General features: G+C 35.3%; 1 protein-coding gene across 2 annotated transcripts in view; it reads right to left on the bottom strand.

Annotated features, from left to right (window-relative positions):
* Positions 1 to 24,833, bottom strand: part of LOC135692414 (kinetochore-associated protein 1) — an 86,419-nt gene that overhangs the window by 42,871 nt on the left and 18,715 nt on the right. For both annotated transcript variants that reach the window (XM_065210526.2, XM_065210536.2), the window contains exons 26-55: positions 23,821 to 23,868; positions 23,111 to 23,236; positions 22,242 to 22,385; positions 21,053 to 21,139; positions 20,296 to 20,396; positions 19,332 to 19,434; positions 18,569 to 18,703; positions 17,833 to 17,949; positions 17,386 to 17,452; positions 17,006 to 17,070; positions 16,462 to 16,572; positions 15,842 to 15,894; positions 14,858 to 14,959; positions 13,918 to 14,093; positions 13,510 to 13,609; positions 12,796 to 12,914; positions 12,280 to 12,342; positions 11,665 to 11,756; positions 10,723 to 10,797; positions 9,023 to 9,109; positions 8,432 to 8,560; positions 7,912 to 8,028; positions 7,623 to 7,741; positions 5,922 to 6,093; positions 4,575 to 4,652; positions 3,747 to 3,842; positions 3,101 to 3,194; positions 1,434 to 1,495; positions 678 to 879; positions 79 to 152 (exon numbers count right to left, since the gene is read on the bottom strand). In XM_065210526.2, the coding sequence (XP_065066598.2) occupies positions 79 to 152; positions 678 to 879; positions 1,434 to 1,495; positions 3,101 to 3,194; positions 3,747 to 3,842; positions 4,575 to 4,652; positions 5,922 to 6,093; positions 7,623 to 7,741; positions 7,912 to 8,028; positions 8,432 to 8,560; positions 9,023 to 9,109; positions 10,723 to 10,797; positions 11,665 to 11,756; positions 12,280 to 12,342; positions 12,796 to 12,914; positions 13,510 to 13,609; positions 13,918 to 14,093; positions 14,858 to 14,959; positions 15,842 to 15,894; positions 16,462 to 16,572; positions 17,006 to 17,070; positions 17,386 to 17,452; positions 17,833 to 17,949; positions 18,569 to 18,703; positions 19,332 to 19,434; positions 20,296 to 20,396; positions 21,053 to 21,139; positions 22,242 to 22,385; positions 23,111 to 23,236; positions 23,821 to 23,868 (3,114 nt within the window). The remainder of the gene's footprint in view (positions 1 to 78; positions 153 to 677; positions 880 to 1,433; positions 1,496 to 3,100; positions 3,195 to 3,746; positions 3,843 to 4,574; positions 4,653 to 5,921; positions 6,094 to 7,622; positions 7,742 to 7,911; positions 8,029 to 8,431; positions 8,561 to 9,022; positions 9,110 to 10,722; positions 10,798 to 11,664; positions 11,757 to 12,279; positions 12,343 to 12,795; positions 12,915 to 13,509; positions 13,610 to 13,917; positions 14,094 to 14,857; positions 14,960 to 15,841; positions 15,895 to 16,461; positions 16,573 to 17,005; positions 17,071 to 17,385; positions 17,453 to 17,832; positions 17,950 to 18,568; positions 18,704 to 19,331; positions 19,435 to 20,295; positions 20,397 to 21,052; positions 21,140 to 22,241; positions 22,386 to 23,110; positions 23,237 to 23,820; positions 23,869 to 24,833) is intronic.

Raw genomic sequence — 24,833 nt, 5'->3', positions numbered from 1 at the left:
AATAAATCTGCCGAACATGCGATTTGGTGACCAAATGTATAAGGGGTGAGTAAGAAATAAGCTTAATGTTATGCTTACGGACTCGTCACACGATTGCTCAAGCTCTTTGCAAAGATCAACACAGGCTTTAAGTGCTTTGACTTTTTCATCTCCTAAAATATCAAAAGGCGGCATGAAAACACAAAAGGTTTTAAGGTTTTAACTTTAGGACCTGCATGCTTTAGCACAACTTGGTTTTGTATGTTAATACGTCATCATAACAACGTTGTTATTTCTACTTCGTCAACTGAAGTCCCCACGTGAACAAAGATCATCATAACGTCAATACATCATATTTTGCCTTCCCAATGCAGACTGAGACTTCCCCAAATATGTTTTATGAAAGAGCCAAGTTTGAACAACGGATTACTGATATTTTTGCTAGGTTCATAGGTTTTAGTACCAAAACCAAACTAGGTTTGATGAGGAGAAAGCCTGAGACCTTATGCCAAGCAGTCTGTAACAGATATAACTGATTTACACACAAAAGGTGTTCCATGGTTTACCTTATATTTGTGTGGCCAAAACTCAAACATTTTTGGACAAAGAGTTTTATGACGTCAATATTAAGCCAGTTAATTGTAGGGTAAGATAATTAAGGGGTATTTAAAACAACCCTGAGATATTGAAATACATACCAGTTGGGAGCAATTTAGCAACCCATTTTGCAGCAGCTATTGCCATTTTGGTATCAGAAACACTCGCAAGCAACCCTTTGACAGAGTCAAACTTGAATTCCTTCTGTTCATCTTTTGGGAAAGTACTCTCTTTTCCTTCGCCCTGAAAACTGTTGCTCACGATGTTGTGGATAGCATTGGTATAAAGCACGTTTGTATCCAGCTAAACAATATAAAATAATACAAATTAGGAAGGGTTCTGGAGGAAACTGTGAAACTGCAGCATTACGCAAGAGGGCCAGGTTAGTAAGTACTCTGTTGAAGGAGACTTATGACGTCATATTTCAAAAACAGTTCTCGTCTGATAGTTACCCTAGGACTTGTAGTTTGCCAGGAAACCAGTCGGTTCATTTGCAGAAAAGCAAATAAGGAGATAAGTAATTTTACCTGCACGAATAGAAAACGACAAACTTTCAAAGCAGGTTCTACTTCTATTGCCAGATTCTCTACACTCGATTAAATACTTTAAAAATTCTTTGAAAAATTAATATTTTAAGTGTATATAAATTTATGCCGGAATTTGGTTAAATTTCACTACTTTGAAATGCTTTGCAATCAGTTGAGGAATTCTAGATCGTTGATTGATTTGAATCAATGCTTAAAGTGAAGAGTTTTATAATTGCTATATTGCCTGAATAGTAATCAACTATTACTTTACAAAAAAGTATAAAAAGTAATTTCAAATTGTACCAAAATCAAATCAAATTTGAAACCAACCTGCATACACCTAACGATGCTTTCTATTTTCCTTACAACTGATTCAGACTTGAGCTCAGGGGCTAAATAGATTGATTTTGGTTAGAAGAATAAATCTCGGGTCAAAAGTTGAAATTACTACAGACAGATTGGAAGACATCATTTCTAATCATCATTAAGTTGAAAATTCGAAAGGAAGATAGATAAATAATGATAGATAAAACAAAATCAGAATACAATCAAGGCTTTATATTCAATGCAGAGACAGTTCGCTGCAAAAAATAAGTTACTTAAAGGCACTATGTCCCGATGGGTTTCATTGGCCGTTAAAATTTCCCATTGGTTGGACTATACAATAGACCTATTGTTACGTATCCAATCAGCAACGTAAGCTTATTCTCTATCATAAACGCGCTGCAAACCGTTGACTAACAGGACATATTGCCTTTAAAACGCTGTCTAGAAACAATGTAACTATCTGTGAAGAGAGCCTTGAAATGTAAGGACAGAGTAAATAAGCAGGAAAAAGAGCAAACTAGTGCTTGTTGAAACGAAGCATTAAATGTTAGAATATGAAGCAGCAATTGAACCAAAACAAATGTTAGCAAACAGATAAATCGTTTACCCGTAATAATGCAAATACTGATTAGTTAAAAAAAGAATGAACTTTAAGCCTCAAACTTGCAGTTTAAATGTTATATAACACAAGTTACTGCCTTGTGTACTAAATTCTTCGTTTTCTGGGAATAAACTTCAAAATGGAATATCGAGCTTGTATTACTACATTATTTAAGGTAATTACTTAAAATAAAAAAAATAAAGGAGCAATTAATATTAATGCCATAAACAACCCGACGAAATTGAAATTTACGTCACCAACAGAATGGAACAAAAAGCAATAAAAGGGACAAGATCACGAAAAGTGACTAATGATTTACAGAATAATTAAATTGGGAAGGTAAATTCCGTAAGCATCTAATTTTCAGTGACTATCGTTTTATTTTAAGGCCTTTCAGAAATAAGCAAGTATACTTGAACTGAACGGCAAAACCCCTTGATGCTAGGTTGTGTAAATAACTATAGCGAAAATATTATCATCAATATAGATAATGTCATCAAATACCATCTTATTTTTTACTGACGTATGTAACCCTTCAAATTGATATGAATTATGGGAGCAGCGTTTAAGGCCACGATACCACAAAGAAAGAATGTAAGTATGTAGGAAAACTTAGAGAAGTGAAGGAAAAAGAAAGGAAGGTACTTTTATTGTCAGTGTATATCTATGCTCAATCGTTTGTCTTCCTCCTCAACCCTTTTTTGGGAGAGAGGCGAATATTGCAATGAATTTGCTAGTATTTATATGGTTTTTTGCAGGTGCGAATAATAATTAGAATGCTGTTAAAGGAGTTGCAAACGAAACGAAACAAAATGTCAAGGTCAAACAAAATGAATCAGCTCGCCTTAAGCAATCGAAGATGGAAATTATTGCATCATTTTATAAGAAAAGAAGAGATTAAACTAAATTAACAAAATTCATTTATATATTATCGGCAATATCCTAAGGCCTAGGATGAAATTGCTGACGTAAAAAAATGAAATATTTTGTTTCAGATGAAGTCAAATGCCTAAAAGAGACAAAAGTGAATACTGCAGGAAAGAGGCACTGCAACTGAAGATGCACTTACACAAAAGTTTCCAAGGAGAATCGCCCATCAACGGATGGAAAGGTAGACGCACTTTAGCGGCTTCTGGGAGCCTACTTCCTGAGCCATGAAAAAGCTGAAACGCAAATTCAAACGATAGTGATAGGCATATATACGATTCCTGGCTAGTGAGTTGCAGCATAGGATACAGGGTTTTAAAATACGGAGACGGGATACAGGAAATGGTAATAATAGTTGCGTGGTGATGAGAGGGTAGGGAGACGGAGTGGGAGAATCTAATGTGCCCTACAGTGCACCCTAATTAACTACACTTTGCATTAAGCCCAGAGTATTAAATCTTTATCGTATAAAACTGCATTTCATAAAGGCATTTCTAAGGACTTGTAACATATCGAAAAAGAGAATGCAGCTAGGTGCGCTAAAATACTGCCATGAAGCGATGCATTAAAGCAGCTCAAGAAGATTTATAGCCCTTGCCAACTAAGTAAAGAAATCTAAAATATAAAAAGCCAAACATTTTATTGAATCCGCATAGTCAACATAGCATTTGTGACCAAATTACATGTAAAGAATTAGAACACGCAATATAACACGAGAACACGCGGAAGCTGAGTCCACAAATAGTTATTAATATATATGAGAATAACGCTTAGGTAAATGGCATTACCTGTTCATCCTCTGAGTGACTTGAAAGAGACAGTTCAAACTCAGCTGGTGGGGAACATCTCTCGTATGAATTTAAGAGATCGAACAGCTTTTTTAGCTGAAGAAAGACATATCTAAGATTATAAACTCATCTCAAGGAATAATTTAGAGAAGCTTTTAAACTTGTTACGACCTAATTCACTTCACACAAACTGGCGCTTAACTAACTATAGAATGTATTTTTGCTGAGCTACTGATCACGTTTTGACTTTTTCTATTCAATTCATGTACGCAAAGGAATGTTGAAAACAAAATCGCAGACCGATTTGTCTAAGCGGATAACACTCAACAGTTTCTCATAAAACATGACATTTAAAATAAAAATTTTACTTGAAAGTCGAGTTAAACAAGTAGAACATAGAGGAAGAATAGAACGTTTTGTCGCAAAACAAACAATTTGAAAAGATTCCTACAATCTCAAAACCCAAGAACCCTACTTTATAGATCTTGTGATACCTTGTAATCTTACGTCAATATAAATCATAGAATAATTATCATTTATAAACAAGTAAAGTTAGGTCTTCTTATGGAGAACTGTTGTTTGTAGCAACATTAACGTAAAAGTGAACAAAAAGGAAATTTTCAGGGGAGAAAGATATCTATCCAGCTTCCTTGGTACTAATGGTAAGTAAACCATGTCTCAATCCTGAAGGCACAAAATAAACGTGATACCCAAAATATGTCTCCTCTTATATCAATGAGCCATTACAAAATACATAGTAGAAAAAAATTTCAGAAACCAAACGCTAGGTGGAATTTCACTAATCCCTCAAGATAATAAAGAGCATACCACATTGACTGATCCAGGCTTGATATCTTCCATCTTTTCAATGACAACGAAGAGCCGTTCATAATCATATGGATTTATCTAAAAATAATGGGGTAATCTTTGTTCAATCAAGCTATAACTTAAGGTCAACAAGTTCACAATTCGTAGAGTTTTATTGCAGACACTGGATAGGCTGGAATATCTTTGTCAAGAACACGGTAATATACAATTGAATAAGTATACATGGACATGATTAAAAAATTAGTCTTTCAAGATCTTGGAGCTAATTGAGAAGATTTCTTGAAAACAGGTAACAATGGCTTGAAAAGAAAGCCAAAACTTGTAGTAGAGACGAACCAGCATTTGTCGGACGGACCATTCGCTAGGTTTTCAAAATTTTGTATTATATGTACATGCGCAGTTTAAATCAATGTCGTTATTTTCACATCGCATATTACATTCTGTGGTAGGAAAATTCGTGGCACTTATGGGGATTCGCCTGTCTCAAATCAAAGTGAGAAAGAAATCTAGGTTAATATATGCAAATACGATATACAACAGCTTTGATTGAATGCTGTGTAGCGTCATTGGATTCAATCTTGTCACGTACTAATGCGCACGTCCATTTGACGCACTTTCTCATTGGTCCAGATAAATGGTTAGAATAATGACCATAAACAATAGGAATTTAGTCTCGTCTCCCCAACGAGACTGTAAGTTAAATCAGATGAATATCAAGAGGTATGCAATCGTTTTCCGTCAGTTTTGGTGATTTACAACTATCGATTTCGATCGCTAATTATAAAAGGGTATTGGTTATAAAATAACACGATTTTCAAGATTCACACTTTGTTAGGGTAAAACGAAAAACTTTTACTGAAAAAATATTCACAGAGATGTGATTGTTAGCATGTGATTTACCTTGATTTTGTGCTTTTGAAACTGAAATATATTTGCGGCAATCTAATAGCCATTCGTGAAACCGTGCATTCATCATTACGCAAAAATATATCTTCTTTCGACACAAAAGAATAGTTGCTAGTAACAAAGGTGGGGGAGCTTAAAAAATGACCAGAAACAACTGTGACGTCATTTTGGCTCTATGTGTTTTTCCTGAAAGACGACAAATGCTTCTTTCTTACAAGCATAAAAGTGTTAAAACATCAATGCAACCAGTGCAGAAAAACTGAAAGTCCACTGTGTAGAGAAAAAGCCAGGAGTATGCTACCCGTCAAAACGCTGTCAATATTAGGCTCTATGGGTGTTTTTGGCCGGCTGTCGTGACTTAATATGATAAAGGCAGGCTTAGGATAGGAAGGTATTCTTAAGAGATGTGTAAAGTGCATCGTTAATGTAAAATAAACACACCAAATTCAAGCTAGACTGCAGAGCTTTGTAGAGATTTTCTGTTGATTCGACATGCTGGAATGCTTCATAAACCTTCTCTCTATACGCTGGATCACCTTTCGAGCCACTGGCAGGCAACAGCAACGTTCTGATATACGTGTAAAGGGCTTCATCCACATCGTATCGGAATGTTCTTAAAAAGAAGCGCAACAGAAATCAAGAGTAACTAACAGCAATAGAATATGAACAATTTTTTTGCGGTACAGAATTTAAAAATGGCTTTGAAAAAAGCAAACATTTTACAACATACTTAAAGCTTTTTCGTCTGACACTCCTCAGAGCATAAAACGTCAGAATAGGTTCCGAAAAAACACGATGGAAAAATATATACCCAGTTGTGGATCGAAATAGGCCAATCAGAAAAACGCAAGCACAAGACCGGTATAGTTGACCAATCAGTGCCGCGAGCCTAAAGAAAAATTACCAATGGAGTCCAAGAGAGAAAACGAACTCCTTTTGTCTACACAATGGCGGCTTTTTCGTTTTTATGTAGATTGACTCCAAAACTGCTAGATGGAAGGACGACCGGGCTCTGCCAATTATCCGAAACATGTCGTCATTATAGAGTTTTGCACAATCTGGGTTGTCTAAAAGATGTTGACCAATGGCAGAATCACTTGTTTTAACAGTGTTTCTAGACCTACAAGATCGAGGAGGCTGTTCTCTGAGGAGCCAGATTGTGCAAAACTCTATAATGACGACATGTTTCGGATAATTGGCAGAGCCCGGTCGTCCTTCCATCTAGCAGTTTTGGAGTCAATCTACATAAAAACGAAAAAGCCGCCATTGTGTAGACAAAAGGAGTTCGTTTTCTCTCTTGGACTCCATTGGTAATTTTTCTTTAGGCTCGCGGCACTGATTGGTCAACTATACCGGTCTTGTGCTTGCGTTTTTCTGATTGGCCTATTTCGATCCACAACTGGGTATATATTTTTCCATCGTGTTTTTTCGGAACCTATTCTGACGTTTTATGCTCTGAGGAGTGTCAGACGAAAAAGCTTTAAGTATGTTGTAAAATGTTTGCTTTTTTCAAAGCCATTAGCAATAGAATAAAAATATTTTCATGATATATTTAGAAGCTTTACATGCTTAAATCACTGATAGTGCACACCAACAAGGTGATTTTGTGAATAAATTCCATGTCCTATGTGTGACATCAGATTAACGCTATCTTTTGTAGAAAAATATTAATAAACGTCTAAAACTATGCGCTGAACATATAAAAACATATAAGGAAAATCATTGTTTTACCCGTCTGTCGTATAGTAGATAGTTCTCAATACTCTGAAGGCAGAGCTGTACAGGGTTTGGCGTATAGCACAAGATGGTTCTAAGTTGAGACTCCGGGTTTCATGCTTAATGCGATCATCAAGCAACTGCATGATCAGATATATGTAACTACTGTATGGACAAAAAGTTGTCTAATGATCGCATCAAGCGTAAAAATCGGGGTGACAGCTGTTCTGTTTTATACACTAAAGCATTTAAAAACATATATACATGGTATGAAGCTATGATAACATTTTATTCGTTTCTAAATAGCGTTCTTCAATCCTTTCTCTCCTTTGTATTATTATTCACCCTTCAAAACTTTATTGTTTGTTTTCTTTTTGTCAATCTATAGCTTAATCGTTACAAGGAGAGAAGTACAGCAAGGCAAACCTGCAAAACTTTATGAGAACAGTGACATCAACATTTGGATTGGACGCCAGCCTCTGTACCAATGCCTCTTTCTCTTCCACACTAAGGTGAAACATACCGTATACATCTTTGAGTGGAATCTGAAAAAAAACGAAATAAAAGCTCTTTAAAGTATCACATTCAACAGCCTGGTTGACCCTCTTGTGTAATCACATAGCCATTGGGTCCCCTTGTCCTGTTAGGTACCATAGTCTGCTCTAGGGAGGTATAAAAATTACAGAATAGCCAGAGAGTAAGAGAATAAGAATACCTTAAGAGAAACAAACTTCTTTCCCCAATACGCGCAATCCTGCAACTGCTGACAAGCTTTGAGAAGCTCTGTGTCACTTCTGAGGCCTGCGTAGTCAACGCCAATCAAAGCACCAGCCTGTGGGTAATAACAATAACTTTACTGACTTATCCTAGACAACCTTTTTCTGCTGAACCTGTTTTCTAGGTGGTGTGAATTAAAAGCAGCAAAATAAGGTGAAAACACGAAAATGGATTGGATTTATCAAATGCCTATCATTTGAGCTTAGCTGCAAAGAGTAAGTAGCGAGGCTGCAACTGCATAATTCTGAAGTATGACACGAGAAGCTTTATACCTAAACGTAAGTACAAACCAAGACTTCAACTGCAACTGCATAATTCTGAAGTATGACACGAGAAGCTTTATACCTAAACGTAAGTACAAACCAAGACTTGAAGAATCGATGAATAGAATTTTTAAGACATTTCTAAACTAGGCACTGCAGAATTAATGCAACACTGGTACAAGAATTATCAGTTACCTCCATTCTCCGATACTTGCTACCGAACTTTCCTTTCAATGCAGTCATCGTCTCTATGCCATTTTTACTTGGTAGGGAGCAAAGGTAGCCAAGCCCAAGATCGTGGTCAATGTGACGATGTGTCAACACCTGAAGTTGTTAAAATGGCATTGATAAAAATGGCATACAATTTCCTATAATCTTGATTTTAGAACACTAGGCTAATACAAGAAAGAGTAATCGCATTGTTAAGCAAAATGTAATACAAGGGTATAATATTGGAAAACAAAGCAGCGCACAAAATTTATATCCTTTTGTCAAATGCTTCTACCTACACACAACGAAAAACCTACAGAAAACGCAAATTTCCCTTTAACGGCCAGTAACTTTGGTCCTCTAACTATTAACAGTAGGTTGATACCTAGGAAGGTTGGTGGCTTATCAAACACTAAAAACTCAATGGAAACAACTAATGAATTATGAAATAATATTGAAAAATAATATCATCTGCAGAAATAATTTCTTGCTTAACGTAGGACACAATCAACAAAAAATTATACTAGAGCAACAATATGCAATCCATGGTATTATTTGTTGACTTTTGCAGCTTACCTTGGTAAACAGGCCGTTTATTATTTCATGAATACTCTGATTGGCAAATGGCAGCATGGAGGAGAACATCTTCTTGCTGGATGCAATCTTTCGTAGTAGTAATACAGAGGCATAATTATTGATAAGTGCGACATAGTTATTCAACGTTAATATAAAATCATATCATTCATTTGATTCTTGCAATTGTATACAGTATCTCTTGAATGATTGTAGCTATGATTTTGAGTCAATAACAGAACTAGCGTATCATCTAGCGGATTTGGAATATGATGTCATCAATAAACAACAACAGTGACGTCACACAAAAGTGGTTGCTATAGAACCCCTAAAAATTGCTGAAACAACGATTTTAGACTTCCAGACAGCTTCATCTCATTTCAAATCATTAAAGGACAAGTGACACACTTTTCACCCTATCTTTTCTTTTCATTAACTTATAGATCATCTTTAAGAAGTAAGTTTTTCCTGGTTTAGAGCAAATGATTCTAATCAGGGGGCGCAGGGGGCGCGATTTTGCTTTTTATCACGTGACCCTATGACGTACATTGTGATAACTCCTGTAATTTTCCTGTAATTAATAGAGAGTTTACGAAACACGACGCGACAGGTCCAGACGAACTGAATTCGTTTAGAAGCGTGTTGTAAACGTTAATATTGCACTGTATACCAGTAGCAGCAATAACAAATTATCACAATCTACGTCACGGTGTCACGTGATTCATTTCCCGCCATAATTTGAAAAGGGTTTTTAAGTAGGAAAATGAAATCAGAAAGGAAAAATATTTCAACAACACTCTCATACAGCATTTTACTTCAAGTTAAAAGAAAAAAAAAATTTGGCGCCAAAAGCGTGTCACTTGTCCTTTAATTATCTTGATTGTCAGTAATGTCACCATAATAATTAATTATGGAACGGAAGATAAAATTAACAAGTATTGATACAGAAAAAGAAAAAAATATATGTTGAAATTAGCAAATTTTCACGAGGTCCTTTGTATTATTTTTTTCAAAGAATGGAAACACGAATTTAGATGAATCATAATCACGCTGCTTCACAGTACTAGCAGCTGTAAAAATTTTAAAAACTTAGCCTCTATGAAAATCTTACAAAATGGCCAGACTGGCAAAATTGGTTTGACAAATCGATCGTTTTTTGGAACGACGGGCCAATATTATATTTAGCACTACTAAGATCCACACTAGCTTTATCACGCAAAAAAAAGACATGCTTCCGCCACGATCCATACTAAGATTTAATAGCTTTGCTGGAACTTTTCCCAGACTTTGAAACTGGGAAGCTGTCTATATTTGGTTCATTTTTCAAATACGTCTTAATAGGGGATAAGTGTAGTCGTACATTAAAGTTTAAGATAACATCAATACTCTTTGGGCAATATAGCTTTTCAAGTTGGCTTTATTTACCATCCTACCATTCTTAGCAAGGCATTTGATTCTTTAAATTATAATGTAAATTTACTAAGGGTGACGAGTGAGAAGAAAGCATTGCTAGCTGATTCAATAAATCATGAAAGTTCTGTCAAATGAAATGTGCGACAAAAGAAGCGTGTGAATTTCACATGTTAGGTGCCAACTTTTAAATATTGAACACACAAACTTGAATTGGAGTTCTGTTTTCTACTAAACCAAGTTTTTATTCCATTTTCAACATTAATAAATGTTAATGCAAATAGAAAGACTACCTGGGGTTCTATCTCCTCAGGAATCGGGAACCCAACATCACAACAATTAACAGACTGAAGACATATTCCTAAAGCCTGAAAGAAAGATATCACTTCAAAATGGGTACTGCAAAACAACGGCTTTCTGATAGAGATACATCAAATACAGTTACAGTAAATGTATTATTAATTGAAAAATAAAGTAAAATAAAACTGGAAAAAAAATTAAATTAGACAGATAACATGGTGAACAAGCTAAATCTTCTCTTGCGCTATTAACTTACTTCGTATCATTTGGTGACTAAAGAGTCTGCCATTAAAGATCTAAATGAAGACCAGTTATTGGGGACTTTGTGTGGCGAATTGATAAAGGATAGCAGAGTATTGATGTCATAAGAACTCAAATAAAAATATACTGGATCAAGTCTAACTAAGGAGCTTGTCAGAATTGTAGAGAAAACAAAGAAAGAATCAGTCAACAGGAATATTATTATCGATAAATGTGGCTTCATAGCTTTAAAAAACGAAAACTAGCAGCTGAATGGTAGTCGATTTGCAAGGAATGCTCTGGCAGTTGGTTTATGTGTTAACTGACACTTTAAGACTGAGATAAAATTGATTGAGATTGGCCTTTGTAAGAACAAACGCATAAGTTGAGGAACATAGCACTGGAAAAACTATCAGTCAATGCTTTTGACCTCTGAAGCACAAAAGCATTAGAACTCTATGCGACACACCAGCGAAAGTTGCAAATCAGTTATAAAAACGAACGCTAATTTTGCTGAAAAACTTGCGTAATTAATACTGCCTTATCAATCCAAATCTGTATAAACCAACTAAAAATATGGAATTTTCTCCGAAAGATTCAGATCAAATATAGTGTTAGGGGATATGAAAAATTTAAAAGGATAACAAGAGGTAATGCAACGCTTCAGCGGTAAAATTACTTAAACAATGAGAAACCTTTAAAATGTACTGCAATGCCAGAGTTTGGTGGTTGTTTTCTCTGAGAACTTTGACGATACTGTTGCTTGATCCAGCAAGGTCTTTCAAGACTGCAGAATAAAGTATAGCAGCAATGTCAAAAATAGTTACATGTTTACTAGCATTGACATTTGACAATCAAAAACTATGCGGCATGTTGAGGGATAAAGGAAACCTTAAAAAATGCTTATTTTTGGAGTGCAATGAACTGTCGTAAATATAGAATGCTATCGTTGAGGTTGTTGTTGATACTACAGTCTAAGGTAAGGTTAAATTCAAACTGTGGACGTGACGTTAGTCTGTCCAGCATTTTTGCTTTTTTTCGCAATCCGGAGAAAGATGACGCACTATTCTTAATAGGAAATTCTTCATAGGAAAACCAAGTGCAAATGCTCTCATATATATAAAAAAAGTGGCTGCTATCACATAAAATGTGATAAGATCATTGAAATATCGTTTTTTCCTACACAGGTTTGTCGTTTTGAAACAATGATATTGTCTGGGAGTTTTCCATATGGAAGATACAGTCAAAGATATCGATCAGAAAGTTCTTGTCAGTAGAGACGGCTTCTACCATTGGCCGCAAGGGCTCACCTTCTCCGACCGTAAAACTACCTGACACGCAGTTTGTCTCATATTTTGCATTCTGGTCAATATCTGAAAGATAAAAAAAATTTATTCAAATGGTAGACAAATCTTTCCCGTTGTAGATTGCAATAATTCCTTGAAAATGTAGGCGTTATTTAGAGCAAAAACTTGAAAGTGCTTATTTTAAATAATAAGGTGACGATAAGAAAATGTAATCATGAGATATAAAAAAAACTTTCAGAATGTATATCAAGTCGTATAATTAGCGATTGATTTAACCATAAAATAATAGTTATTACTCACTTAACGTAATTCAATAAAAGATCATATTACTCACGTAATTCAATAAAAGAATAGAATAAAGTACAGCCAAAATATAGCAGAATAACTAACTAGATTGTCTCTTCAATATTGAATATATCAGTTTAGGGCAGGCGTGCAAGCCAGTGGCAAGAAAATAAAATGGGACTGTTTTAAGCTGACAGTCCTTAGAATCGAATTTTATAAATTTGATCGCTTTACCTTGAAAACAGAGTTTATGATATTTTCGTAATAACGGTATGATTTCTTGGGAATAGAGAACCATGCCATCGTCTTCATATCTTTCAGTGATAGTCCATTTTGAAAAAATGTCGGTTTGTCTGTTCACAAAGTAAACAAATACTACAGTAAAGAAATGAAATGGAAATGTTGTTTAAATTGTGTGATTTTTTTTAGACTAGAAAAAGATAAATTTCTAAAGATTTAGTCAATAGCAAAAATCATTACAAACGTGATGTGCTTCTGGAATGAAAAGCATTACTTCATACCGAAGTAATGATTAAAACTGGATGCCACCTGCACAGTCAAATATTTGCAAGCTTCGCATAGCAAATGTCAAGAAAAATGAACACACATTACCATTTGACTCCAAAACAAAAATGACACATAGTATGACGTAGAGAAAGAGAATTATGAATCATAAGATTCAATAACATAAATATCAAAATGCTCCTATTTCTTGCGATATGGTATAGAAAGCATTCCCTCTTTTTTCTGCTTCTTTTCGGTCTTTCTATTTTTCTCCCTGTGATAACAAAGAATCTCCCTTTCCGTCTTCTTTACGACACTCCCTCTCCAATTTAGTCTAGTTTGCCTGGGTCGGCCTAAACTTCTCTGATTTTCCCTAACCTCTCTCACTATATACTACCCTCCTAATCTGCATATGTAGATTGAAAAACATAGTTGTATAATGACCTAAAAGCATCGTGACGGTAGTCTGCACTTTCACATTGTTCGGAGACCGACAATGCCAGTCTAAACTGCTGTGTGATTTCCAGAAAGTCTCTCAGTTCGTCTGAAAGGAAAGGTATTTTAAATTATTCCAAACTTAAACCTGCAAGCAAATTTCAGATGTTCCGTTATAGCTTGTGCTTCCTTGCATGATTTGTGTTCCATTGACCATAAATATATACAAACTTTCAAATGAGATCAGAGAAACTGCATATTTGGTTCATATAACAATCATCGTATGTATTGCATTGAAAATATAATTGCTGCATTTCCTCCGTCAGTGCCTAATCGATTAAACATATGTATCAAGCTGGCATGGAAAGAGCCTCTTGAGTGACAATTCTCTTAAGGAGCAAGCCAATGGCCTAATACCTTCTGGGCATGCAGAAGTAGCAAAGGCAGCAAGCCGATGAGCATCGCCAACATAACACAACCACTGACGAAGGTGTTCTTTCTCATCTGAATTCCATCTCTCACTTAGTAAATGCAGCAAAGTTTCCCTGAAGAGTGAGAGCTGCTTTTTGGATGGAATACCGTTTCTCGCATTCCTGAAAAACGAGCAACGAACATTGAAATTCATGAAACAAGCAGAATCACACCTAAGTGAAAACATACAAGAAAGCAGAGTTTAGCAATGAGCGAGAAAGTTGAAAAATATATATCCTACGGACGGACACGGATATGAGTATATACGGACGGACGGATGGATGGACGTACGGACACGGATATAATACGGAGGAAATTCGAGAAGTTGAATTCCTCTATGATATTGAAAAATATTGTCCCAAATTACTAGTAAATATTTTGCAAATTGACATAAAGTTGTCGCCAACAAAGCCCTCCTGGATTTGCAAATCTCTTTCAAAGATAGTAATGCATGGTGAAGCATACACAAATGTATTTAACATGTATTTTAGATGCAAAAAAGCAACAGCAACAAATAATAAAAAGAAAAAAGCTAATCAAGCATGGCAATAGAATTGAACTAAAAAATCAGCGACCAAGCGTCTTTATGCATCATCCGTAAAAGCCACGTGCTTCTATGGCTACTGAAGAAGCAACGTAAAAACATAAATAGCATTTTTTGCTGTTTTTCTCCGACACACCTCAGAACCAGATAACGACCAAAAGGTGAGTTTAACTTAAGGTACATGTGTTGATGTTATACTCCAGCTTTTTGTTATATCGCACAACTCTTGAATTTCGAAAGGCCTTTTTAAAAAACATCTGTCCCCGGATACAACTTGAAAAATATAGGTTCTAATACACGAATTTTAAATTACTGCTTAACAAAAAGAAAGAAAATTGAAACCTTAATATCTTCAATGCTTCTTTGGTGTTTCCTTTACTGAGATACACTGCAATCTCTTGTTTTTGTCTTGTGACGTCATCGAAACCAAGCAGATCAGCAAGTCTTTTAAGACAAAAATTATTTTTAATGAAACTGCAGTTAAATATCGCTACAATATAAAATCCACACAAATAAAACAAATACAATCAGATGACAATCAAAACATTTTTAGATGTAATCATGATGAAAAAATAAAAATCAGATTCGAAAAAAAATTGATGAGAATCTATCAACAGGCTATCGAAATGCAATAAATTTAATATCAAAACGCAAAGAGTATTTAATAAAATACAAAAATATTAAAATCCTTATACAATTCGCATGCAATCAAATTGTGGCCAAAACTTGGTTAAAATGCAGTTTAGTAAAATCAGTGCTGGATATTGGTGCCCCATTTTTCACATAAGTTCTGAGGATTTACAATATGTTAATTTCAAAATAGTAAGCAAGCGATAATGCAAGGCGGATCCACCTTCTCTTAAGTATATGGCGAAAGTACTTCCTTCAGGTAAAATGTGTTGTCTATGTTGCATGACCGTTTTTTGTCTCGCTTCATTTCCCTCTTATGTTTCCAGCAAGTTCTTAATTAACTGACTGCACGTTGACTTAATGTAGTACTTGTCCAAGCTGATTGTAGATACTCAATGCCTGTGTTGCGATATATGCTTCTATTCATGTAAACTTTTTTTGCCTGTAGTTGTAGTAGAATATAGCTCAGCTTTGCACAGATTTATCTAAAGAGGTTCCCAACTCCTCCTCTAGATCTTTCATTAACAGAAACTCGCAGCTTTTCTTATCAATTAACACAACATATTTAACTTGAATTTATATTAATTGACATTTTATCAAGACGAACTTGATCAAAAGAATATTAAAAGGATTATACTTGAAACAAATCACATCAAAGCAGATGGTATCAAACTGGAGACATCTCTAAGAACATACCGTGCAGCGTTTGCAGATCTAATTGAGATGTCTTTCGTTTCATTGGTTACCAGCTAAACATAAACAATCAGCAATAAGAATAAAACGAATCGACGGAAAGTCATAAAAATACAAAAAACAAGCACAAAGCTGTGATCTTCGATAATTTTGGCTCTGAAGCAAAGCTAACTTACTACGAGCATTTCATTGTAGTGCTACAGACTATTTGGATCATTTTCATCAAATAACTACAGAGGTTTGAGTCCAAAACCAACTAAAGCAAAAACACAACATCATTTTCACTTTCTTGTAGACATTTCCATAGATACTCATGAAAATTACTGTTAACACAGACTGTCATGAAGTCCCTCTTTAGTGTTCATAACACAGACTGTCAGAAAGTGCTCCATGCCATATAGGCAGAACTGTACGTACGCTATTGGTGCATAGAACAGGAAGGCTCTAAGTTGCAACTCTGGGTTTTCACGACATTCAGATATTTTGTCGCCTACAGTGTCTACGACATTCAGATATTTTGTCGCCTACAGTGTCTACGACATTTAGATATTTTGTCGCCTACAGTGTCTACGACATTCAGATATTTTGTCGCCACAAATTAAGATATTTTCTCTTTAGCCTACCTTTGATTTTTCATTTTCTTTAGCTGTTTCAGAAACAAAGTCTTTCCAAATTCCGTCTTTTTGCTCCTGATCATTATAGTCTTCCAGCGATATATAAATACCGTAACTTAACTGAAAGATAAATGAGCAGAAAATTTTACTGTAGAGTGAGAAGTAACCAGTCGCCTGCTTTTTCAGCAATGACAATTTGAATACATACATAAAAAAGGGACAGTACATAAACTCTTCGTAACTTTAACAGTGATAATATCGGGTGTTCGTTAAGTGTTCAATCAAGATCAAGGAAGAAACATTGTTGTTCCACAAGCCTGCAATTGATAGACACTGCAATTGATAGACACTGCAATTGATAGACAAATCTAACTGGTTTAAACTCAAAAGAATTGTCAAAAACGTTTTACCATATTGATAGGAATAAGAACTAAGCAAAGGAGTTACTGAGCAATTTCTGGCAATTTCTGGCTATTAAGACACCGTTTCCTTGGAAAAGCAAAGGAGAAAATATGGTTCTTCTGCTATTTAATGTCTTTTGCAAATTGCTTACCTGCAGAGCAAGGATGTTATGCAAAGTTTGGATCAGTTCTTGCTTGTCTCTCTTGAAACAAGAATCTAAAGAAAAAACTTTTCTATTGTGTTATCAATATATGATGTATTAACAATGTAAGGAAGTACTATAAATAAATATGGTGTACTCTAAAAAAGATAGACGCAAATATCAAAGAGAGTAAAAAGTATACATTAGCTGTCACCCAAAAATGACGATATAGAATGTAAACAAGAAAGCTAGCGACTTTGGGTAGACATAAGTCTGAGTAAAGTCTTAAAAAGGCACTTCTCTTCCTGCGTTTATACAGACTGATAACATTAACTGATTTATTAGTCAAGAAGATCTATTCCCAGGCAATCAGTTGTTAAATCCTCTACCTAGTGATGAGACCGTACGGCCGATTTCAACTGCTGCACGAACTCTTCTGTTGTAGCTTATCTTGTCCTAAAAGGTAACAAAAAAGCCTAAGAAATAAATGTGACTTTAGACAATTGTCTCATGCTTGAATAACACACAATTTCAAGACTGGGAACTTCTTATTTAAAGTTACAATAACCACAGACGGGAATCAAAATGGCATTTACGTGGAACCAATAATGATTGCATACCTGGTCTAATTTTGGGAGACAACATGCGACAAGACATTGCATTTACTCCATAATAAATTGAGAGAAATACAAAACCATATACACATATATATAAGGTCGTGTGTTTGCGGCTCTCTCGTATTCCAGTTCTTAAGGAGGTGACTCTCTATTCACTTCTTGACGTAGATCTACATGCAGTCATTAAAATGGTATAGATACAAGAAAGAGAAGATTAACCTCGTCATCCAAAGGTGCATCTTCAAGGGTGATAATTGTCCAGGAAATTATGGAACTGGCAACAGCAACACTGGTTTTTACATCTAAAGACCGCAAGAGGTTGCAACTCTCCTCAATCTAAACAGATTCAATCCAAAGAGATAAAAACAGGAGACTTACGGCACGAGATAGTTTACTTTAAATTTTATAAGATGTGAGATGCTTGTAGCATATAGCATTAATGTAAAAAACGTATAAGAAACTATCATATCTTGAAAATGGTGGCCATACCCTGCCCATATATTACTTTAACACAAAACCTCCTTGTAGACATAAAAATAATTATTACAGGGAATAGAATACAAAAGTGTGACATCATCAAATAAGCCATTTTCACTCTAAACCTGAAAGACCTTAAAAATTCCCTCCAAAGTGCAAAATCAGAAATTGGCTGAAGAATAGCAAATGAGAAACAAGGTAATGGATCACAGCTGTTTTCGCCTGGTTCATGGATTCTAGATACAAGACCAAATTATAGTGATTTGACGAAAAAAGATGCTGTGCTCTTGTGGCCATATTTCTGCAAATTTGTAACATGCTCAACTGATTTTGCACAGCAACTGTCAGATATGTAGCCCTTTTTAGATAATGGGGTCAAATTCTAAAGATACCAAAAATAGATCTCTGTGACACCATCAACTTTGAACGTTATTTCCTCAAAATGTAAATGTACATCATGAAATCAAGGCCACTCTACCTTATCCTTCATGATCCAGTACTCAATTCGATGAAAATAGACAGTTTTATGATCAATGATGTAGGTGTTAGCCACTTGGATTGCATCTTCCAATGCACTTTCAATGTCGCATTTGAAAATGTAGCGAATAGTGTCCTGTGAATAGAGAATGTTTCTGTCATCTTATGCAATACAACCACGTGATAAATGCTCAGAATTACATAATCATTAAGTTGATCCGGCGACTTATACGAAAAGGACAGTTGCTAAAAAGGAAACAAAAATCACATATATTAGATCTTTATGAAGCTGGCAGTTACAAGGACCGCACCAAAGAAAAGAGGGATTTGGTAGAGAGCTATTGCCTCTTAGCCAAATAAAGTCCTAATAATTTTTCTTAAACAATTATAGTTGTAAATGCAATAATTTTCCTTTTTTACCCTTCGACTTCCTCACTTAAAATTAAAGGCGCCACCTCTGATTAAGGACACATATTATCGATTTCCAATTGACGATGCTATAAATAACGCTTTATCAGTTTGCATCGTTTATTATATGTTGCATCACATCGTGTTATACTGTATGATAACATATACAACATCACCTTACTAAGTGTTTCAACCAACCATTCGGTGCTGTAATGACATTATATATTGCTGTGCAGTCGTAACATACTATAGATGACGGCAAAAACATTGTATCATACTGCTTCTTACAGTAAAGCTCGCTATTATAAAGGATTATATTTTCGAAAAATTGCATTCAATATGAGCAAATTCCTTACCTCTCCTTTAACGGCACCTGCAGCACCATAATTTCTTATGCCATATTTCATCATAGTCGTCTTTAGTTCGGCAAACCTGTACTTGTGCTTAAGCTCTTCGTTGCTGTTGATCAAAATAATAAAACAATTAATACAATTACCAGGTATAGGAAATGAAGCTAAATCCTACCGTAAAAAGGAGAAAATGAGATGACAACATATGACTGACAGTTTTGACAACACGTATACATAAAATCTTACTTGTATAAGACTGTACAATTTTGCCTTTCATTTTGGATAGCCCTTTATATGACGGAAGTTGAACCGAAATAGGATGAGGTTCTTTAGATTCCTAAATTGTTTCAGAGTTTTTTCAGCATGATCAGCTGGAAAAATTTGAGTATGAATATTTAACACTAAAATTAACGAAATTTCAACCAAAAGTCAGGTTCTTTTTTAAAGTCTGGTTCCTTTTTAGACAAATCTGGTTGCTTTTTAAACAAAATGAAAGATTGATAGCGTATTATGATTTATTTACCATATTTAGTAATCTTGAAATTAAGAACCTATTCCAAATTTTAGGCTGAAGTGATTTATTATTAGATGGAAACCTGCTTCCAAAATTTCAGCTTTTAGATCACTAGGTTGTTTACGGTAGCATGAACGCAAGAAATGAGCAGCTTAGAAAGAGTGAAACAGGTAAACTGATAAAAGAGCTTGAAATACAAGGGCTTAGCAAATCCTTGAAACTTTCTGGAAAAGACTGGTTGGGAAGTGCAGCGATCGAGCGTTTTACGTATGTTTAAAAAGATAAAAAAGTTGGGTGATAACCAAAGTAGGTACATGGTTATACAACTTCGTTATAGTTGTTATGTTAGTAGCTATAAAATGAATTCTATGAGATACTACAAATATAAAACCAGGTGTTTCAGTAAGGACCAGGTTGTAATCAAGGTACTAAGCAACAAGTATTGGACTAACTTACTTAGGATGTGACTCAATCATCGCGTTTACCAGCTTTTGGACATCGGAGCTCCAAGGGCTTGTGGCAACACTCATAATTCGCATTGTAGCTGTACATTTCAGCTAGGGAAAGCAAGTGACTAATTTTAAATATAAAACCAAACTTAAAATAGTATTCAATGAAGGACATATGACAGGTCTGCAGACGACTTCTGCTTTGGAAGGCAAAGTAAGGCAAGCATAAAACAATACTCTCGGAGAGCTTAAGTAGACTACTGTGCTGGTGGGTTCCAGAGCCTAAGCTTTGTGAGTTCAAGAGCAAAGTTGGTTGGGTGCACGAGGTCGCTTTTCCATTGGACTTCTATACTTATTAAAGCAAGGCAGTATTAATATTCTACCACTCGCAAGAAGGCTATACATGGCACCTTTGTAAGAAGAACTTTTTGAGTTTTCAAAATAGATCCACGTAGAAAATTGGTCACAAGTTAATAGTTTCTGTTAATAAAATGTATCTTATATAATACAAAGGGCACTCAAAACTTTCTACCAGTTGATTAGGGCAACATGTGCTATCTAGATTAGTTGGACTAGCATGAAAGACTCTTACTACGAGGAGAGCTGTTTGATCGGAATTCTTTAAACTAACATGAGCCAGCTTGTTCAGTAAACTTGAAAATGATTGATAAAATAACTATCAAAATGTTGGTGCATAGACATAGACAGTTAAGTAAAATCAAAGGCATTTACTCATATCAACTGGCGGTAAAATCCAGACTGACCTCTTTGTTTTTGATGCATTCCGTGATGGCAATTAGCTTTGAATGCCAGATTGAAGAAGATATTCTGGGTTGCCTTTCGATTAGATCCTGGAAAATGTATCATACCAATTAAATTTTTAAATACGTTACAGTACTGTCAAGAATTAAAACATTACTGTCAACAACTGATGATAAAAAAGAAAGAGAATTTGGCCCCCAATCAAATCATTCCTCGATAGCAAACTCTTAGTCGCCCCTCCATAATCTTTCCCCTGATTAGCTGCGAGAAGGACGAACGCTGCGAGGGCGAGTGCCAGTTACCTGTTCGTTACATACCAATTTTCTGTAACATTTGCGTAGATGGTGTTGTGTGTGCGGCATAGAAATTGTCAATGCAAAATGGTTAGAGAGCATTGAAAATTCTGGATCAAGAGTATTAACTTATTCTGCCAACCATGAAAATCTTTCACAGATCTTTACATTAGCAATTCAGAAAATCGCTCTTTCATAAAAGTCTTTTTGAGGTCATAATCATCAAAGTGACACTTTGTAACGAAACAGTGACAATGAATAGCATACAATCTCTGAAAAATAAATTGTCCATTTAATACACCGTTTATGGTGACTTCAAACAGTAGGAAGACCTTTTTAAACAGGTTTTTCAGAGACCGCAGAAAAAGGAGACAGCAGCCCACAATATCGGCCTCCCCCCCCCCCCTTCCCCATGCTCTTTTTCCTATTGAGCTGAGGTATGTCAAATAGGGAAGCATCAAAGGAAAGAACTAGCTAGAAGTACTTAGAGAGGAAATAAATAGAATAAGTGTAAACCTGTGGCTAGATAAAGTAGATAATGGTTGATAAAGCAGTTATCAAGGTTTCATCTTCATTATTCGTCTATTCATTTAAAATGTTTTAATTAAATGAAGATATGTCCACAATGCCAAAAGACCATTCTTCAACAAAAATGCAGCAACATATGCAAAAAAAGACCGATACGTTAAAAAGTTGATGCAATTTTTAGATTCAGTATGAAAAACGGCTTTAAATCACTTACTTCTTAAAAACATAATTGTTATAAATATATCTTTAGTCCTGTGTTATCTATATGTTTACAATAGTCACATGATTAAGCACGTCATACAAGGAGTTTCTACAATCACCATAATGCACCGCACGATGACGGAGAAAATAGACGTTAATCGTTACTTACATCTACGTATGCAAGGAGTAATTCATCTGCAATGAGGCTGTGTTTTGCCGCATACGGCTTGACGTATTTTTCGACGGTAGCAGGAATCAGTTCAGGCACAAGAACTCTGTCAAGCAATCTAAATGCAATTGTCTTTGTATTTTCCTGTCAGTGATAAAAGTTCAAGAAAGTCAAGATGGAAAAACCATTTATAAATAACAACAGGATTGCACAAGGACAAAAAAACATCCTGGCGTTGGATTGTAATAAACACTGACCCCAAAAACACAAACTGGTAAATTGGCAAAAAATCATTGTGTCCGTCAAGCTCGTGCGAGACACCAAATGGCAATTACCTTGGCGATAATATCAATTGGCAATAATATTAAATAGCGATAATATTAAATAGTGATAATATTAAATAGCGATAATATTAAATAGCGATAATATTAAATAGTGATAATATTAAATAGCGATAATATTCAATAGCGATAATATCAAATAGCGATAATATTAAATAGCGATAATATTAAATAGCGATAATATTAAATAGCGATAATATAGCGAAAAAATGTTTACGAAAGATTAATCTTACCCAAGACCAATATAACCAAGTGAATTTGAAAAAGATAAACTATTTTGACAATTTCTTAAACAAGTACTGAATTTGACACTTATAAGAAATATTTTAGACTCCGTATTTTTAATGTTTTAGATCTGATACATCAGACCCGTGCCAGAACACATAAAGGGTCACAGTGCAAGGACATAGGGTCACATTGCAAAATCGTCCGGGTACAAGGATCACAGGAGCACATGTTGTTGGTTCAGAACGTTACCGTCCATAAGACAGACACTGCCATAGAGTCATCATTTTTTGACGTTCTTACCTTTTGATATGCACGGAGGCTAAGCTTACAAGCATACTGGCTATCGAGTGAGCTGATTTCTCTAAGACTTGTTACCAATTCCGCAATTCTCGTCATAGCCGCTGCTAGGGAATCCTCCTGCTCAGTCTAAAAAATATTCAAATGTGTTGACAGAGAAACATGAAAAGATGATTTAAAAACAAACCATGTTGAAGACGGCCTTATTTCACAGTGGTCAATTTTGACATATTATAAATATATTTCGCTACTGCAAACTGTTCCTAAACTTGATTGGTAAGATTTTAAAAAAGGTTTTTTATTTTCTGAGAAATTTCAAATTTGAGCAAAAAAGTAAATAACTTGAAAAACCATTTTCATATTTCCAGCAGCAGTGAGTTTTAACTGTGTTGCGTAGAAACGGGAAAGAAGCATCAGCTGCTGGCAAACGATGATGATTAAACTAGAATAAATGGATACTGCACATTTAAATGCTGCTGAAATGACACGTATTATATTTTAAAGGCAATCTATCTCGTTGTGGATTGGTTAACGAGGACAATAGCTGGAACAATAGCCTGAACACAATTCCAGCGCTCTGCCATATTTTTTACAATGCGATAAATTAAAGGGGGACTGGAAACAATAAATAATCCCTTTGTTCTATAATCAATTAATGTCGTAACAGATTGCCTTTAAATCTTCAGAAACGTAAAAGAAAAAGGTGAAAATACCCGAGAATCTTTATCTGGAGCACAGCACGGTATACTGAGCTTGCAAACCTGAAAAAAGAAAAACAAAATTCCTGGCTATAGTTAAATAGTTCAGATATATGAAGATATAAAAGGGAAATTTTGGAACGGCAACAGAAAATCAGAAACAATTACTCGATAATCGAAAGCTTTTTACGGCTCACACTGACGATGGATTGGAACGATATAGCATAACATTAAACCAAGACGTTAAAAGTAAGCAAAAAGTGAGACGGATGAATGTTTGTTTGGTCTTGACGAATGAGTGTCTGTCGATGCGCAGATTATGAACGAGGGCTTTCTGTATACAGTAGATCAGCTCTTTTCTTCAAATAATCAATGACTGCAAAACTCACATTTATATATATATATACCTTAAAAGCACTATCTCCCGACGCATTTCGATTGTCTATTAAATTCCAATTGGTTGGCCTAGACAATAGACCTATTGTTATATATCCAATCGGCAACGAAAGACTAATACTCGACATTTGCTCAAAAATGGGCCGTAGAGTCTAGTGTTAACTCTGAACGGTTGACCGAAGGGACATAATGAATGAATACTGTTTAGCCAGTCTGTAATGAAGTGTTCATTGCCGTAAAGGCAGAGCTGGGCCCGCTCTGGTGAATAGAGCAGGACGGCTCAAAGTTGCATATCCTACAATGCCTACCAAAAGTCTTGGAACACTGACGTCAATTTCCAAGGTCAAAATCAATCATCCCCCTCTCTCCTACAGAACAATGTTGGTTTACTATCAAACGGGTTAGGATTTTAGGAAGCACTTTCTTTTGCGCTTCTTTTATGATATTTCTCTAAATTATCAACATTGTTTTAGAAGGGAAGGGGGCGGAAGTAGTAATTTTTTTCATGAAAGGAATGAAAGATATCAAATGCAGCGTAAATTGCTGGGTGTTCCAAGTACTTTTGGAAGGCATTGTAGTATCTAGCTTAATGCAGTCATCCAGCGACAGGCTTATTTATACTTTAGATGATT

This window comes from Rhopilema esculentum, chromosome 10, assembly GCF_057945365.1.
Source record: "Rhopilema esculentum isolate cy_ngs chromosome 10, ASM5794536v1, whole genome shotgun sequence".
Lineage (NCBI taxonomy): Eukaryota > Metazoa > Cnidaria > Scyphozoa > Rhizostomeae > Rhizostomatidae > Rhopilema > Rhopilema esculentum.
Note: the sequence above shows the minus strand (reverse complement) of the source record. Positions and strands in the feature narration are given on the sequence as shown.